Raw genomic sequence first — 16,831 nt, 5'->3', positions numbered from 1 at the left:
TGTAACAAATTTGTAAAAGCTGGCTTTTTGTTTTGTTAAATAAAGAAATTCGTTAAATAGAACACGCCAAGTGAAACAAAGATGGCCGCCGCACTACCTGTGCTGCACATATCGCAAAAAGTCATCTGTCATAGAACAAGTGCTAAGCTAAGAAGGGCACAAAATATCAAGCTTTATTCATCACATCACGCTAAGTAACGCGGAATTTGTGCACAATATCGCTCTGATCGTTCATAACCTTCGTGACTCCGGATGACCTCTACGACTTTCTCCTGTGCGCTCGCGTATCGAAGTTTCTTGGTTGGTTCACTTGCACTCATGATGTCCGGAAAGAATGACAGTACACCGCCGTTGAATATCGAAAAGAACAAGAAATGAGTACATGTCACGTTGGCGTCTGCACCAATGGAACCTTGAATGGCAGCGGCGTCAAGCCCATTTTACCACTGTCAGCATCAGTGGCTCAAACAAAAACAACTAATGAACAGGCACAAAACCGCAACCTACTGTCATCGTCATCAACACAAGCAAATTAGACTTCGCGAGATGTCAGCAATGTGTGTTTTCTTGTCCGAAAACAGGTGAGAAGAGGCCCTCGCGCCGGTTTTGAAACTGCGTCGGCGCACCGAAAATTACCGGCAGCAGTGACGCACATGTCAACACGCTCGTGCCTACAGCATGTGACAACCGAAGTAACCAACGAAAACTCGTGTGAGGACAATGGAGAGGGGAAGGTTTCTCCTCCTTTTCTTCGTGGTGAAGGGGAAAGACACGCGTAGAAGAGCCCAGAGACTTCGTTAAATAGTGGTGACCAAATGAATGTATTTCGTTAAATCGAGCACAAAAATACATTAGCGTCTATGGGGACACGTTCGTGCTACGGAAGTTTTTCGTTAAACAGAGGATTTCGTTAAATCGACGTTCGTTATTGAGAGGTTCAACTGTAGTACTATTGATAGACAACAATCCATAGTTTTTACACTATCAATAGCACTATAGTAGTACAAATACCACTATCAATAGGACTATTGATAGTCGACTATCGATATTTTTTCGACACTATTGATAGCTTTAAAAAAACACGCATCATTTTGCATCACTAGAAGCCATCCCTATGTTATGCTATATAAAAGCTATGTGAGTAATTCTTTGTTAATGACTTGTAATGTGCTTGACGCAAAAATTAGGGTACACTCTCTACTAGAACCAAACTCTTATATTAATATGGTTTACCAATTCAAGTAACAGTAAGTGTATGTCAGTACAGGCTGAAGGTATATATTTACGGAGAACTGTACATGATGTGAAAACTTATCATGATTACTTGAAAAACATTATTATGTTTGTTAAGGAAGTGCATATTAGAATGATAGTAAAACAGAAGAACAGTAAAATACCCTAATTTTAGGTTATGGTTGGTACCTTGCAAAGGGTTTAAATGAGGGCTTTTTTTTTTACAGTTTGACTACGAGATGATTGCAAGTCGTTTCGTTGAATGCAGCAAGATAAAGAAGATGAAGGCTCCTAACCGTAGCATAATTGCAAATCTTGTGAAGAAGTAAGTATTGCTGCATGGAAGTACTTGAGTCTTCTAGTGAAGTTCATGTTTATAGTTTGTTCTGTAAGCACAAAGTGTACAGTGGGGTCCAATATGTGTGTGTGATAGTTCCGCATAAATTGTACATTGTGGCATCACACCACAGACCCTGCTGCCATTAAAACCAGTAAATGATGCCTGCTTGAGAGGTAGTGGTTTATCATGCACCTACTGCGAGTGCGTACTTTGTGATGTACAAGCTCAAAATGGGTTCTGGAACGGCACTGTGCCATTCTAGGGAACTGTACCCGTCCTCCGTGAGCATACAATGTGTAGGTGATCTACATGATGATGCACATGAAGTACATTCTTTCATCATAGCATGATATCTTGATGACAGTCGTACTCGTCACTACTGCTGTGGTTATGCTGTGACTCACTTCAGTTGCACAGTTCCAGAGGTGTGGGGTAAACGGATTACAAAGTAGTGCATTACTGGTGACTCGTTACATTTGAGTAATAAGTTATGATAGCAGGTTACATTTTTACCAAGTAGCGTGTAATGGCGTTACGCATTACTCGGGATTCAGGAACAACATTCCTTAAGCGTATAAACTCTAAGGAATTGTGAGTATTGTGCCGTATAGAAGCTGGAAAAAATCCTGGATTCTTCTATTCGTCTTTAACAATGACAAGAAATTTACACACGCACCCACGGAGAACACCAAGGAAGGATTACTGACTCGTAGGTTAACACCTGTTCAGGTGTCATGTATAGTTTTTGCACCACGTTTATTTTTCTTTCCCATTGGCACTTTTGGGACGAGGAAGGGAGAAGGTAACAGAAAATAGCTCCTACACCTCTAACAAGTGACAAAGTACCAAGGGATTGCCTGTTTTAGAATTGCACTGTGTAAAAGGTAGAAGGTCACAGACAAGAATACGAGAGACTTGCACCACCGCAGTCCTGCATGCATCACGTGTCCTATGAGGAGTCCTCAGATGATGCCTTCTTCAAAGTGAAGATGCGCCGTCTCATCACTTCTGACAAGATGTAACGTTGGAAATCCTAAACATGGAATTCCTAGGTTGCTACCCCACAAACAGGAAGATGTTTCTACAATGTACCTCCGCCGTTTCGTCATCTACCTCAGCTGAATGAGTGGTGCTTCTTATAAAGCTTTCTGGAGAAGTAAGGCAAAAGTACTGGCGTTACTTATCAGAAGTAATTGCATTAGTAACGCATTACCTAAGAAACAAAAGTAATGAGTAACGTAGTGCATTACCTCATGAAAAAGTAACGAGTAGGGGGTAGTGCATTACGAAATAAAAGTCATTTCCCCACCTCTGCACAGTTCTGGCGGCCACAGTATGTTCATTTCTTACGAGTTGTGGCTCTCTGCGCAATCGTACCTTGCTCTTCTACGACTACCCCTCTCACAGTGAGCGCGCTCTGCATATGTCCTGGCTTAAATGATTTGAAGCTTGAGAAGAACTTAGTCCAGTCCAGTCGAGAGCTGTGTGGCGATGCCACATGGCCGATGTCGCGCTTGTGGAAAACATGCACACGCTGCGTTCAGTGTGTTTCGCCCACACCAACACCGCACATGCATAGACGGTGCCTCTTGTTTGTAAACAGTGAAGTGGTCTAGGGATACCATATTGTACTGCGTTTAATCACTTTGTCACATACGTCGTTACTTGCAGATTTTGGGAGCTCTCGCAAGGTGTTAATCCACTACACAACATCGACGAAGACAGTGGTAGCGAATTGGAAATTACGGACAGTGACATTACAGAAGCTGCACAGAGGTTGAAGGACGAAGAAGAGAAGGAGCTGATGATGGAGAGAGAAGAGGTCACGAAACTAGCCCATGCTTCGGCAACTGCGGCATCCTGGCTGGGTGACTGTACCTGTCGAGGCTTGAGTAGAGTTGGCTGGCAAAGCTGACTGGTATGTTCACATATTCACGATAGTAAAATCACAGCATTTGATTCTCGTGGCACTTTCACCCTTTAGTGGTCAATTTTGCAAGGTTATGCCACACCCAAATGCTGCATTATGAGTGATCGTGGTTAGGGTTGATTTTTCTCTGGTTCTCATTTTCTTCAAAGCATAGGAGGTGTTAACCTAAATGCTGCTGAAAGAGCTGTACTTGCATAACATCTAGTGGGGCTGTCTCTTGCTGCCAGGGAGGGTCTCATGCCTGTATGAGCTGCACCGTGCCATTGTAACAGCAATCTGCAGGTCCTGTTGGTTGGATGGTATAGCTCTCAGAAACTTTATTTTTGGCATTCGTATTGCCCAACCGCAATTACATCACGTTTGTTGGAGTAGTAGTTTTCCAAAGGGATCGTCGGTGCGTCAGTTGACACACCACCAGCGTCTAAACGGCGTTTAGAAACTGATGTATGAAAGAATTAAGGGGGAGTCCCATAGCCTCAATTTGAGCTACAGCGACACGAGCGGTCCCATAGCACTGGGCAAGAGCAGCAGTACTGCCGAGCAACAGAAATTCCCTGCTGCACCCGTATCCGAATTTTGGGTTGTTGTGCTGCCCTGTTGCTCTGCATCCTGGGCAGCCAATCTCGCAAGCCAATCAGGAGGTTCGTTGGTGCTGTTTTCATTCGACGGTGTTTAGTGTTAGCAGGGCGGTGACGGCAGAAGGTTTGTGTCTGGTTGTTTTGTGGTCTGGTTGTGTCTGGTTGATTTGTTTCTGAGGGACGGAACACGCTGGTGACTGCCAGTCGTTTGGAGTAAGTGTTCAATTATCGGTCCAGCATGAGGTGTGCTTTCAGCACATAATTCAGTTCATTTATGTTACTATCTGCAGCTAATAAAGTGTTCGACCAAACCTGTGTGAAACATATGTTGTACCAGAGTTGCAGATAACATGTTTGCTTGTGTTGTGGTAAGTACTTTATGACCCGATAACGTACAAGCAAATTACTTCCACGTCCATCCTACATGAAAACCATACCAACCACATTTCCTGTAGGGCTCGACGACTTGCGAGCTAGGTTGGTGTAAATGAAACTGACCCTTGAAAAGGGTTCGATAGAGAAAGACAATGTTCAGACAACAACAAAGTTTGATAGACATAGACAATGAACTCGTTACCTTATGAAAACAGGCAGAAACTAGCGACCACTAGCAGAAGAGGACTTTTGTTTTCGTTAGACAGCTTTATTTCACTAACAGCAACTTACGCATTTGACAGTCACGGTAAATCAAAATATCGAATGCTAGTAACTAGTACTTTTACCGAGCAGATTGGGCTACCTGATGATGCATTTGCATTTATTCAGTGTTATGGGGATTCCACGGGTTGTTGTAGTGTAGCAATGCTTACGCTGACTTAAGTGTGTATGTTACACCATTTGCTTCACTGCAACATGCATTAGGTTTCATTGGTTGTCCGATTTGCTCTTCGTTCGTTACTGCACTAAACCACACCGGCACACCACACCACACCACACTGCGCTGCACGAAAATGACCAGCGGAATTCCCCATACGCTCTTGTTGGTCACACCTATCAACAAGACTATCGTTGAAGCTGACAACCGTAGACGAAAGGTAAAGTTGTCAGCTTCAACGATAGTGTTTTCACACAATCAAAGGATATTTGCATTGGTTCTTCTGTCGCACCCAAGCTTAGCGAGATTTACCTTTCCACACTCGACCGATCACTATCCTCCTATTCCAAATCATGTCGTGGCACTACCATTGTCCGACGATACGTTGATGATATAATTATCCACCACTTGCGACAAAGACACGGCGCACGTGCACATCCCCCTCTCCCTCGTGCTTCCCGCCGGGCTCAAACTGGCTGGAAAACAAACGCCATTTCGCCGCTGCTGCAAGCCATGCCTGTGAATTCCGTCTGTTCCCCAACAACACAGAAACGTCCTGCGATCGTCCCCAGGATGTCAACCCCGGACGACGATGACATCCTCGGGAAGTTATCAACTGGCCCTCCCAGTGTTACCTCCGTATTTAAGTGGGACTCCCGGTCATATCACCTGCAAATTCTCAGGGTGTCCACCTGGAACACTCGCAGGACCTTGTGAGGACGATAAATATAAAAGACGCAAAAAAAAAAAGAAGAATCTTGTTAGGGGCACGAAGTCTGAGAAACCCACTCCAAAAGGTACTAGAATTCTCTTCCGAAGCCAGAACAGACACTGTTTATTGCTTCTAACGCGATCCTCCGTACATTCGAGAGTCCTGCTCGCCTGTGACACAAAACGAAGGGTGAGCTATCCATGTTTCTTTCGATGACGCAAAGAAAGAATATTCAAAGTGAGGAATTGATTGAAGTATTAGGTCCACATCAATGCAAAGTCTGTTTCTTACTCCTTTTGGTTTGAGACGTTCAGGTAGGAGCTTTGAAAGTAAAAAGCAGTGAGACAGAATCGCGCGTTTCTCTCCATTCCACGAGTAATGCGCTCCATTTTATCATAGACAGTCATCCTTTTTAGATGCAGAGAATTTTACCCTGGACCACCCTTTATTTAAGAAAAATGTCAGTCAGGTCCCAGGATCGGCCCAAAAAGAAAAATTTGTTTAGAAAGTCTGAACAGGTAAACTAAACAAAGTAATATTTCTCGTCCCGCTAGCTTCCCACAGCAGGTACGGGCACAGGACGTACCTGAATGACTCTTCACGGACAGTCCGAGAGTGTTATCCTCAGGACGTCCTTAGGATAACCTCGAAGGACGAGGACACGATGACACTGTTGGGACGTCCTGAGGACCGCGTGTGTTCTTTGGGTTATGGCTGTACGAATTATTATGTGCAGGGCAAGAAGTTACGTTTTTTTAGGTTTCCGTGTGGTATGTAACATTCTCAAAAAAAACAAAAGAAAAACGCGAAGCGTGTGTTCGGGCTGTGAAAAGACAGGAAGAATTGCGAGACATGACATTTCCAACCGTCCAGGAAACACGAACGAATTTGCCCAAAGCTTTTCGCAAGCTTCCAACAAGATTAGTACTCGATGCGACTGAAGCCAGAATCCATAGCCACAGAGACAAACTTTTTCGCGTTATAAGCGTTACAACACATATAACGCAGTTGTTGACTGCGACCCAGAAGGTTACATCAGCTTTGTTTCCCGGCTTTGGGGTGGGTCCCTATCTGATGTGGACATAGTGCAGAGTAGAGGATTGTTAGGTCGCTTCGAAGCTGGTGATGCCATAATGGTAGAAAAGAGCTTCAGTGTTTCGTGTCTCCCCCAAGGAATTGAAGTGTACAATCCCCATTTAGGGTGAGAGGAGAAGCCCAAATATCCAAGAGCAGTGTTCAAAGTACAAGAGAAATTGCCAGTGCAAGAGTGCATATTGAATGTGTGATCCGGTGTGTGAAAGAATTACACATTCTTGATCGGGCCTTTCCCATTAGCATGGTGGACATTACTGAGCAGATTTTATGTATGATGTTACCTCAGTAATTTCCAAATGCCCTTTATAAATGAGGCCTAACACGACATAGGGTAGGAATTAAACAACTGTGCATGTATTATCGTATTATCATAATGTAATCTGTGAAGTTACCCTATGATGAACAGAGTAATAAAAATGACTCAGTTATGAGAACAGCATCCGGGAAAATTTTTGTTGCACTATATGGATTTACTGCATTCATTATAAGCACTGACTATACACATTATATATATTCTGTACATACACTATATTCACACACTATACACTACATTACTACACATTAAGACTATATGCATTATATACATTCACTATATGCACTACAAGTTACAATATATACATTCATTTTGCACTTGACAACTGGAGCCTCCTTAGACGGAGCTTCAACTCCCTGATACTGTCTAGGACATAGTGCACATTTATATACTTTTTGTATGGGATATAATTCCCCAAGGTTCCCAGGCGGCGAATGCGTTTGGTGAGAACTGGGATGAGAGCATGCTAAAAAAAAAAAAAAAAAAAGATACTGTCCACCCGAACACCAAAAAAGGAAATGGGATGCCGTCCTCCTCGATAGTGGACAGAAATTCTCTCTCTCCTCGATCAGACCGACAAACACCCAAAGAAACAGACAGACAGACGGCAAGAAACAAATGAAACCGCTGCGATGTTTCAAGAGCGTTCTAACCGAACACTCTCGAACGAAGGGAGCCCTATAGTTCCTTCCGCGTCCAACAGACGGCGCCAGTTTCTCCGCAAGTGGCGTATTTTAGCCTCTCATTCAGACTCCATAACTGAACTCGTGGCCTGTGCTCAAAAGACTTGTCCTGAATTGGTCTTTACTTCAGAAGTCCCCTCAAACGGCCGTCTACGTTTCCTAGACGTAACCTTCATCCTTAGTCCAACTTTGTGTTGGGAGTATGGCCGTACTGACCCGAAACCGCTACTGTCAAGGTGGAGTTGCCATTCCAAAGCCGTAAAGTCAGGTGTAATCAATTCCGTCTTGGGTTCTGCTGTTAAAAAATCCTGTATCCATAAAGTCCCTACCGCTGTGTCCCAACAAATCAGCCGCGTCAAAGAAGCTGGCTTCCAGTCGGATGCAATATATACACACCTGCAAAATCTCCTAAACCCCCCTAAACCCTGAACGCCCACTGAACCGCCGCGTGGTCCTACGGTTTTACCACGGTATTTCACATGCCTTAGGAAAATTTGCAACCTCGCAAGGAATCAGAGTAGCCTACGCTGTTCACAACAAGCTGTCCACCCTAACACCCTTCATGAAATCTGGTCAACACCAGCGTTGCACCACATCCCACACAAAACAGTTCGTAGACTGCAAAAAGTCGTGCGTGTACCGTATACCCCTTCGGTGTGGGGGTTCCTACATTGGCCAGAGTGGCCGTTGCCTGAATGATAGACTTCGGGAACATGCTAATAATGTCAAAAACAAATCAAGTACTTCTGAACTTTTTAAACATCTGGAGGGCTGTCCCGGTTGTTCGGCAGACCTTCCCGGAACCAACTGTTTAATCTCCTGCAATGGCAAACTGTCCCACACTCTACTTGAATCCTCCCTATTAGCAACTACAAAAGGATGACCAGCTCCGGTGGCGCAGCGGTAACGCGTGCGCTTGGTGACTGGGAGGTCCGCGGTTCGAATCCGCGGGCCGTCTGTGCCGTCTGGGGTTTTTCCTGGGTTTCCCTCAGATGTGTAATAGGCGCACAGTTCCCCTGAAGTCGGCCCATGGACGCAGCTATCCTCCCCCCGAGCGGATTCCGCTCGGTCTTCCACTTCACCCTTTCCTCTCCTCCTCTCCACCACCTTTCCCTTCCCGAGAAACAGGCAGACCTCTCGGGTTCCTCCCAACGACACTCCTCCTCCTCCTCCTCCAAAAGGATGTGTGCCAACCTAGCATTGTCATCCCAGAAGGCTTGGTCACTCCCGTTAGCCCCGGATAACTTTTTTAATCTTGACTAATTCCATGGGAGAGACTCAAACACATTTTATTCCGTACCTTATTCACTTCTGAGTTTTGCTTGCATATTTATATTTGTATATATTTTACTGTTATGTTACTAATATTTTTTACTTTTTATCGTCCTTTTTGCAATCTGTACTGCTTTGGAATACCTTTCCATTCTTTGTAAGCAGCTTTGTAAGCCGAACAGAGGTTCGTATACGCGCCTCATATTCACCTACGCTGAGACGCTGGAGTGTACACTTTCGTTCTTTTTACCCTGTCTCCCTTGTCCTTTGTGTATTAAAGCTTCATTGCTGGTTCGTGAGTCTATCTGTTCATCTCGTCTTGCGTTCGTCCTGTGTTTTCCCCTCACACTCAAGGCAATGTTAATATCAATTCAACACCAGCTAGCTTGCCTGCTCCTGCTATGTTCATCGTTTCAAAGGTACCCCCCACACGGAGTATGAGTGACAACATTTAATTTCCTGGTTATATACATAAATGTTGACTTACTGGAATTAAGAACCAAGTCATTTTCAGCACATCATATTTCACGAAAAATTTTAATATTGTCCGCGTATTGTAATATGAAGTTCCGAACCACTAAATGTAGATCGTTGACAAATATTAGGAACAGCAGAGGGCCAAGATTAGATCCCTGGGGGACTCCCGATAGAGAAGAGTAACTTTGTGACATAACATTTCGCACTCTTAACACTACTCTGACGACCGTTTAAGTAACTCTGAAACCAGTCAACATATGCCCGGCTCATGCCATACAATGGCAACTTACATAGTAACAACCTGATGTTAACCGAATCAAAGGCTTTCGATAAGTCAAAATACACAACAACACACTGGGATTTCGCCGTAACAAAACTTAGCAACTGTATCCGTAAATGTACACGAGTTAGATTCCACTGATCTGCGTTGGATAAAACCATGCTGCGCATCACAAAATTTGAGTTTGAAGTAATGCTTTAATGTGTCAGCCATGACCATCTCAAATATTTTAGATAAAACACACAACAGCGAAATAGGTCGGTAGTTTTTTACATCACACTTATCACCAGCTTTAAAGATTGGAACAATGATTGCTCTTTTCCACAGTGAGGGAAATACTGCCTAGTTTAAGGAAGTATTAAAAACATGCACAAGAATTGGAGCTAAAATATCTGAACAGCCTTTGATAATGAAAGACGGTATGCCATCAATGCCCCCTTTGTAGTGATTCTTTAATCGCATTATGGCTCGTGACACATCAGGCAACGTAACTTCAGACACTGCGAGCATATTCCCGTGTACCTGCTGCATGTTGCCTCTCAACTCGTCTCTCCTACCATGAGTGGCTAAACTGTGCAGCAAATGATTCACCCACTTCTCGCGGGGAAGATATACGAGGGTGGTTCCATAAGTTTCCGTCCCGACAAACTTTTAATAGTCATAGACACGAAACAAGTGTATCACTTTTCGACATAGTCACCCTTAACTTCGATGCACTTTTGACACCTTTCAACCAGCATTCTTATACCCATGAAAAAATAGTCCGAAGTTTTGTCAGCAAAATGCTGGAAAACTGCCTCTTGCACCTCACTATCGTTTTGAAATCTCCGTCCTCTGAGATCCCTCTTCAAGTTTGAGAACAGGAAGTAGTCACTCGGTGCCAAGTCTGGACTGTAGGGTGGGTGGTGGATTTCTTCGAAGCCGCACTCCTTCAGTGCAGCCTTGGCAACAGAAGCCGTGTGGACAGGGGCATTGTCCTGGAGCAACCGGACACCTCGACTCAACCTGCCGCGCCTCTTTTCCTTGATGGCGTCTCGCAGTCGGTGCAGGAGTGAAGCATAATAAGTCGCATTCACTGTGGTCTTCCTCTCTTTGAAGTCGATGAGGAGGATCCCGTGACAATCCCAAAATATTGTTGCCATGATCTTGTTTGGGGATTGTGTGACCTTGGCTTTTCTTGGGGGTGCTTCTGGTTTGCGCCATTCCATCGACTCCTTTTTCGAAAGGGGGTCATAGTAGAGCACCATAGTCTCATCCCCTGTGACAATTGACTACAATATTTCTTCTTCGTTCTCTTGACAGAGCTACAAAAACTCTTTTGCACAGACGACGCGCTGTTGCTTTTGAACTGACGAGAGAAGTCGTGGCACCCATCTCGCACTGACCTTTTTCATGTGAAGGCCCTCGCCGATGATGCGAAAAACGGTTGTTTTGGAAAGCCCCAGCCTTTCTGAGATTTCCTTCACCTTCAGACGCCTGTCGCTCAGCACTTCCTCTTCGACAAGAGACAAATTTTCTTGTGTCACCCCTTCCACTGGACGACCATCGCGTGGATCATCTTCAAAGGACTCTCGCCCCAGTCGAAACTGCTTAGCCCAGTCTTTTACCGTTGTGTACGACGGAGAGGCTTCCCTGTACACGTTGTCCAGTCGTGCTTTAATTTCTTTAGGCGAAAGTCCCTCTTTTGTCAAGAATCTTATCACAGCGCGGTACTCGATTTTTTCCATTTTAACTGAAGAGTGCACCCTGGCTGTTTGAAATGCCGCTCTCCAACCGACAAAAGCATGGAGAGGGTTGAGGGCGGTGCTCCGGCCCTCCAACAGATGGCGCCACGCGTCCTTAATCGCATTTTCAAATTCGCGCGCATTTTCTACCTCGGGCCGGAAACTTATGGAACCACCCTCGTATATTCCGATCTGCTGCGTAACACAGTAGGGGCGTTGCTAGAGACCGACATACTATTTCGTACATGTGACCAGAAACCTCCCGGATTTGAAAAAAGATTATTTTCCGTGTTCCTGATATGCCTACGTTTATCCCTGATAAGCAATTGTGTAACACGGGAACGACACTCGCTGTATCTATCGTACCAATACGACAGGCCAGTTTTTTTTATATAATCGATGAAAGTGTTATTTCCGACGCATAAAGAAGCGGAGCTCCTTACCGAACCACGTAGGATATGAATTACTATGCTTCACTCTCTTAGGAATAAACCGATGCATAGCATCCTGAATAGTTCTCGTTACATCACTTACAAGAACATCAGCATCTACACACTGGATGATTGATGACCAGTCGTAATCTCGTAGATAGCAATACATCCCCTGATAATCACCCTGACTGTACACATGTTAGTGAGTTTTGGTATACCGTTGATAAAGTTATCGTCTCTGTCGGAACCAATCGCACTCGTGCGTGACTCAGGATCTTATCCACTGATTGGTTCGGGTTGATACGGTGAGACGCTAGCCACGTTATCAACGGTCTGCTAAAACTCTATTGAGACAAGACACTTCTAGGAAGCCTGGTTGGGCACAAATCAAACGAGATTAGCAAAGGTGGATGGTAAACATCCGGAGGTACAAGTGCATTTACGGCTACTTGAACATAATGGTTGCAATCATTAGACAAGACCAGATCATGCACATTGCCTACAGCATTCATGTGTTTGTTAGATTGTTCAAGACCGTTGAAGTGCAGAAAATCAAGGAGTCGAGAAGCCTTCAGCCTTACAGAAGACGGGGCCGTGCCCAAAACACAACCACTGGACCAGTCGCTCTTTGGCAGGTTAAAGTCGCAGTAAAGAAAGACCATATATTTGCTAAAGTCTATTCGCTGTTCAATTGTGTCTATATATGAAGTAAATGCTGTAGCATCAGAGTTCGGAGGGAAGTAGTGGTTGGCGATAAGACAGTTTTTGCTCCCAGCGCAAGAAATTTCGATCCAAACACACTCAGGGTGTAACTCAAGGTCAGACCGACGCACTACAGTTCGACTACTTTTGGCAGCAAGGGAGGACTCCTTTTGGTGATGAGGCCCGGCCGCTTTTGCTTCAGCGCCTTATGCACATCCCTGAGAACCTGGCAATAATATGCACTATTGATGGTGGTACCACTGGGCAGAAAATCATGAACAACGCCAGCCTTGTCCCAGAAAACCGTGGCCATGACCTTACCCGCAGACGGGGTGCTTCGGAACTTCATGGGAGCTGGCGGGCCCGGATGCTTCCACTGTTTTGATGCGCGTTTAGACTCAGGACTGAAATGGTGCACCCACGTTTCATCGCACGTGATGATCCGATCAAGGAACGGCTGTCCTTCAGTGTCGAAACGGTACCTTAACTCTGGGGAGATTTTCAGTCTTCTCTGCCGGTCAAACACGGAGAGCTGCCTCGGGCACTAACTTTCCGAAACTGGAGGTGTTCATAAATGATAGTGTTCAACGTTCCCACAGAAAGGTCCGTCTTTCGAATCAGTTCTAGTGTCTAGTCAGGGCTAATTGATACAGAGTTCTAAGAGTAAAAGGGAAACCAAATACGAAGGAGAGCTGTGTGCAGCTTATCACATAAATAAGCCTGGCGCGGACAGATGTAGAAGTGAACCTTCTCTACTATTAACAGATTAGGAATTCCTGAGGACGACGACGACCGGCCACTACACCTGTTTCTGGATAGGGCTGGTTAGGCACACGCTCAACCAGTTCGGACTAGCTTCTGTTATGCCACTTGTAGTGGCTTGCACATGCACGACACACTTTGGGGAAGCAGTTTTATGAAAATAAACGTTAACGTTGTCCCGTCTACTCTTTCCTCCTGTGCTTGTGTGTGCTGTGCTATTTTTTCACAGCTTGTTGTACAGGTTACTAGTAAACATTTAAACTACCTCCTAGCACAAGGATGTGAGACACCACTTTTGTCAAGTGGGATAAGGGCTATCTCAGGCTTGTCACGAAATAGGCCAGCCAAGCCATGAATTTTATGATTCAGAATTTGCAAAATGTAACAAACACATGCACAGATTTTAAAAAGAATGGGATTAAAAAAACTGTTTTATAGAACAATCTGCAGCAGAAAGCTAACTTGAACTATGCTTTGTAGTTAGCAACTGGCTAACCATTGTAGCATGATGTTACAACACTTGCCTGCTAGCAGTGATTTATCTGGTATTCCAAGTCCAGGGGAGTTCGAAAATATGGGGGAGGGGGCAAAGGCCCCGGGTTTTCCGCGAATTCGGAATCCGTCGCGGAATCCTGCGTTTGATACGGAATTCCGCAAAATCAATTATTTTGCTCGAAATTTCGCGGCGTTTTGCGCGGAAATCCTATTGGGTCGAAGGACGCGATTGGCGCAATGTGAACAGTTACTACGACGTGCAGCGTCGCAGGAAAAGTAGTGCACGCTCACGCGAAATAGCGTCAGGTGCACATGCTGCGCACGCTCCCAACTGCTCCAGGGTACACGGATCCTTCGACATATTTACTCGCGTATTCTGCGCTATCGGATAATTTGCGCATCGCATATTTTTTTAGTTTAGCACTACAAATGACAAGAGAGCAAAAAAAATCGCGTAATATGCGCACCCGCGTTTTCGTGCCCGGATATCTGGCGCGTGCGTCTCAGCGACCATGGCGATTACCTTTCGCAACGCCGGCAGTGCTACCGAAGTTATATTGCGGTGAATTTGTTTGATTTGCGCGCACTTTCGAGTGATGGTCCGCTGACGCGATGGACGATACTGTCACTCAACTACAAAACGCGGAAGAAACGCTCGACAAACCTTACAGCACAACATGACAAAGTTTGCGAACATAGCGCGTGCTTTCGGTTGTCAAGTGCGGCCAATTTATGGTGCCAGCTTGTTGCAGTTTTCAGTGCACTTCACGCACGGACAGACGAAAGGGGTTAACTTTTCACAGGTAAGCTATTTATTTTGAGGGAAAACAGTGTTTATTCGTATCGCATGTATGTGACACTCGCGCTTGCTCGCACTGCTACTTCGCTGGTGCCGTTAGGTACTAAGAAATTATGTTTGGCTGCTCTATTTATGTATTTTCTACACAATGTGCTTGTGCTATGCAGGTTCCATCACAGTCGCCCAGTCGTGCTGAAGAAGTGGGTGCAGAAGATGCATCGCAAAAATTGGGCCCCATCTAAATCTTCGGTGCTCTGCAGCAGACACTTTGAGGAGGCCTGTTTCGATCGTACAGAGCAGAGTTGTGCCTAACTCGTTACAAGTAACTCGTTACTTGGTAACGGTTACTTTTTTTGGTAACGAAGTAACGATTCAGTTACTTTTTTAAAAATTGTAATAGTAACGGAATCAGTTACAAAAATTGGTAACTCGTTACTGACGTTACTCGTTCTTTTTCTTCAGCGCGGGGGAGCACATTTCGGCACTCCGCGTGGCGCAATGCGTGCAGATTTGACCTGCGTGACCCACGACAACGTGTGACTCAGAGTCCCTCGCTGGATGTGTTGTTGTCTTTTCTCTTGTTTCCGTAATCTCCGACCATCACTCCTTCACAAGAATGGGCACCAATTGTGCTATGGCAACAAAAAACGCGTTTCGACTTCTAGACTTTTCTTGTCTTTGCTAAGCTTCTGAGCGCCCTAAATTATGACGCAGCCCCTCGTCTGTTTTTGGGAACCGCTGGTGATTGGTGGCACGAAAAGTGTTTTTTTCTTGTGTTTTCATAATCTCCAATCACTCCGACTTCGGAAAGGAGGGAGAAGGTCCAGGCAAGCTGATATAGAGTCATGGTAAGGGGCCGAGAGACACGAAGCACGGACGACAAATTTCGAGTATCAGCTTCTTCTGAAGTGTAATTCCTGATTAATAAAGGGTTGAAGGCAAATGACGGCATGTTTGTTGGCTCCTTTAACTATGCGGCGGTAACGTAAAAGTAACTCGTTACCTGTGAGTGACGAGAACTCGTTACTTTTGTATGTTGGTAACGAGTAACGTATTTAGTTACTTTTTTCTGAAGTAACGGGTAACGGTATTTAGTTCCTTTTTTTTGGTAACGGGCACAAGTCTGGTACAGAGCAAACTGCGCGACTCAAGAGTGATGCTGTGCCTACAAAGTTTGACTTTCCACAGCAACTCCTGAAAGTAAACACAACAGTAACACATTAGAATTTGCTTGGGAACCTGTGGAGATGTGGGATACCTGTGTAATGTGCAGCAGTTCTGAATGTGGTAGTTGATCCAAGTCTTCAGAAGTGAAACATCAGTCAACATGCATGACACAACAAAACTTATGTGACAAAATGTATGGTACAAAATAATTTACATTCCCTGCTAGGCTTTCTGTCATCATCTTTAAGGCTCACGACAATGCAAGAAATAGCTTGCTAACAAAATTCTGTTATATTGAGGTTCCACAACTTCTCAATTTTAGCTGGTGGTGGTCACAACAGCTCTGAATTTGTGCACTGTGCTCTGGGTGCAAAGTCATGGAGACTTGTAAGACTTTTTTTTTTTTTTTGCGAACTCACATTGCACTTGCTGGACTGAACTGACACAACTACTTTTTGCTTTTATGGTTCTTCGCAATGTAATTTTACATTCACTACCTAGAAATGCAGTCATGTCCCTGATTTGATTATTCAAGACAGTCTCAGTATAAGGTCAGGGTCCTGTGGCGTAATATTCGAGCTTGTAGGAACCAATACATACTAGCTCGTTAGGTATTTCTCATGCAATGCAAAAATAAATAAATAAATAATAATGAAGGAAAAATAACTTCTAGGTTTTCACTGCAGTGCCCACTGACCTCCATCATGACGTGTTCTTGGCATGTGCAACAAATGTGGAAATAAATGCTGAATTTAACAAATGTTGTCATTTATCACACGTGAGCAACAGCTTCTAAAAATAATTAATCAATATTTCCATCACAGAGGGTACAGCCAAGAAAACCACCTCCAACGCAGGACATAACATACAGGTAGAGCAGGACGTCAACCACGAGATTTCACAGCCAGGACCATCGTGGGCTGCAGGTCCAGGGGTTTTGTCACCTCAGCCAGTTCGATCCTCACATAACCTTGCTGCTGACCACACATACACAGTGCAAGAGAGTCCACGGACCTTAAAAAAG

At 44.7% G+C, this 16,831-nt stretch overlaps 1 protein-coding gene across 2 annotated transcripts in view; it reads left to right on the top strand.

Moving 5' to 3' along the window:
* The window catches only part of LOC135385279 (ribosomal RNA processing protein 1 homolog A-like), a 39,117-nt gene extending 35,568 nt beyond the window's left edge, over positions 1–3,549 (top strand). For both annotated transcript variants that reach the window (XM_064614493.1, XM_064614494.1), the window contains exons 7-8: positions 1,461–1,558; positions 3,245–3,549. In XM_064614493.1, the coding sequence (XP_064470563.1) occupies positions 1,461–1,558; positions 3,245–3,488 (342 nt within the window). In that variant the 3' untranslated portion in view covers positions 3,489–3,549. The remainder of the gene's footprint in view (positions 1–1,460; positions 1,559–3,244) is intronic.
* The last annotated feature ends 13,282 nt before the right edge of the window (positions 3,550–16,831 follow it).

Source organism: Ornithodoros turicata, chromosome 2 (assembly GCF_037126465.1).
Source record: "Ornithodoros turicata isolate Travis chromosome 2, ASM3712646v1, whole genome shotgun sequence".
NCBI lineage: Eukaryota > Metazoa > Arthropoda > Arachnida > Ixodida > Argasidae > Ornithodoros > Ornithodoros turicata.
This window is presented reverse-complemented; position numbering and strand designations above follow the sequence as displayed.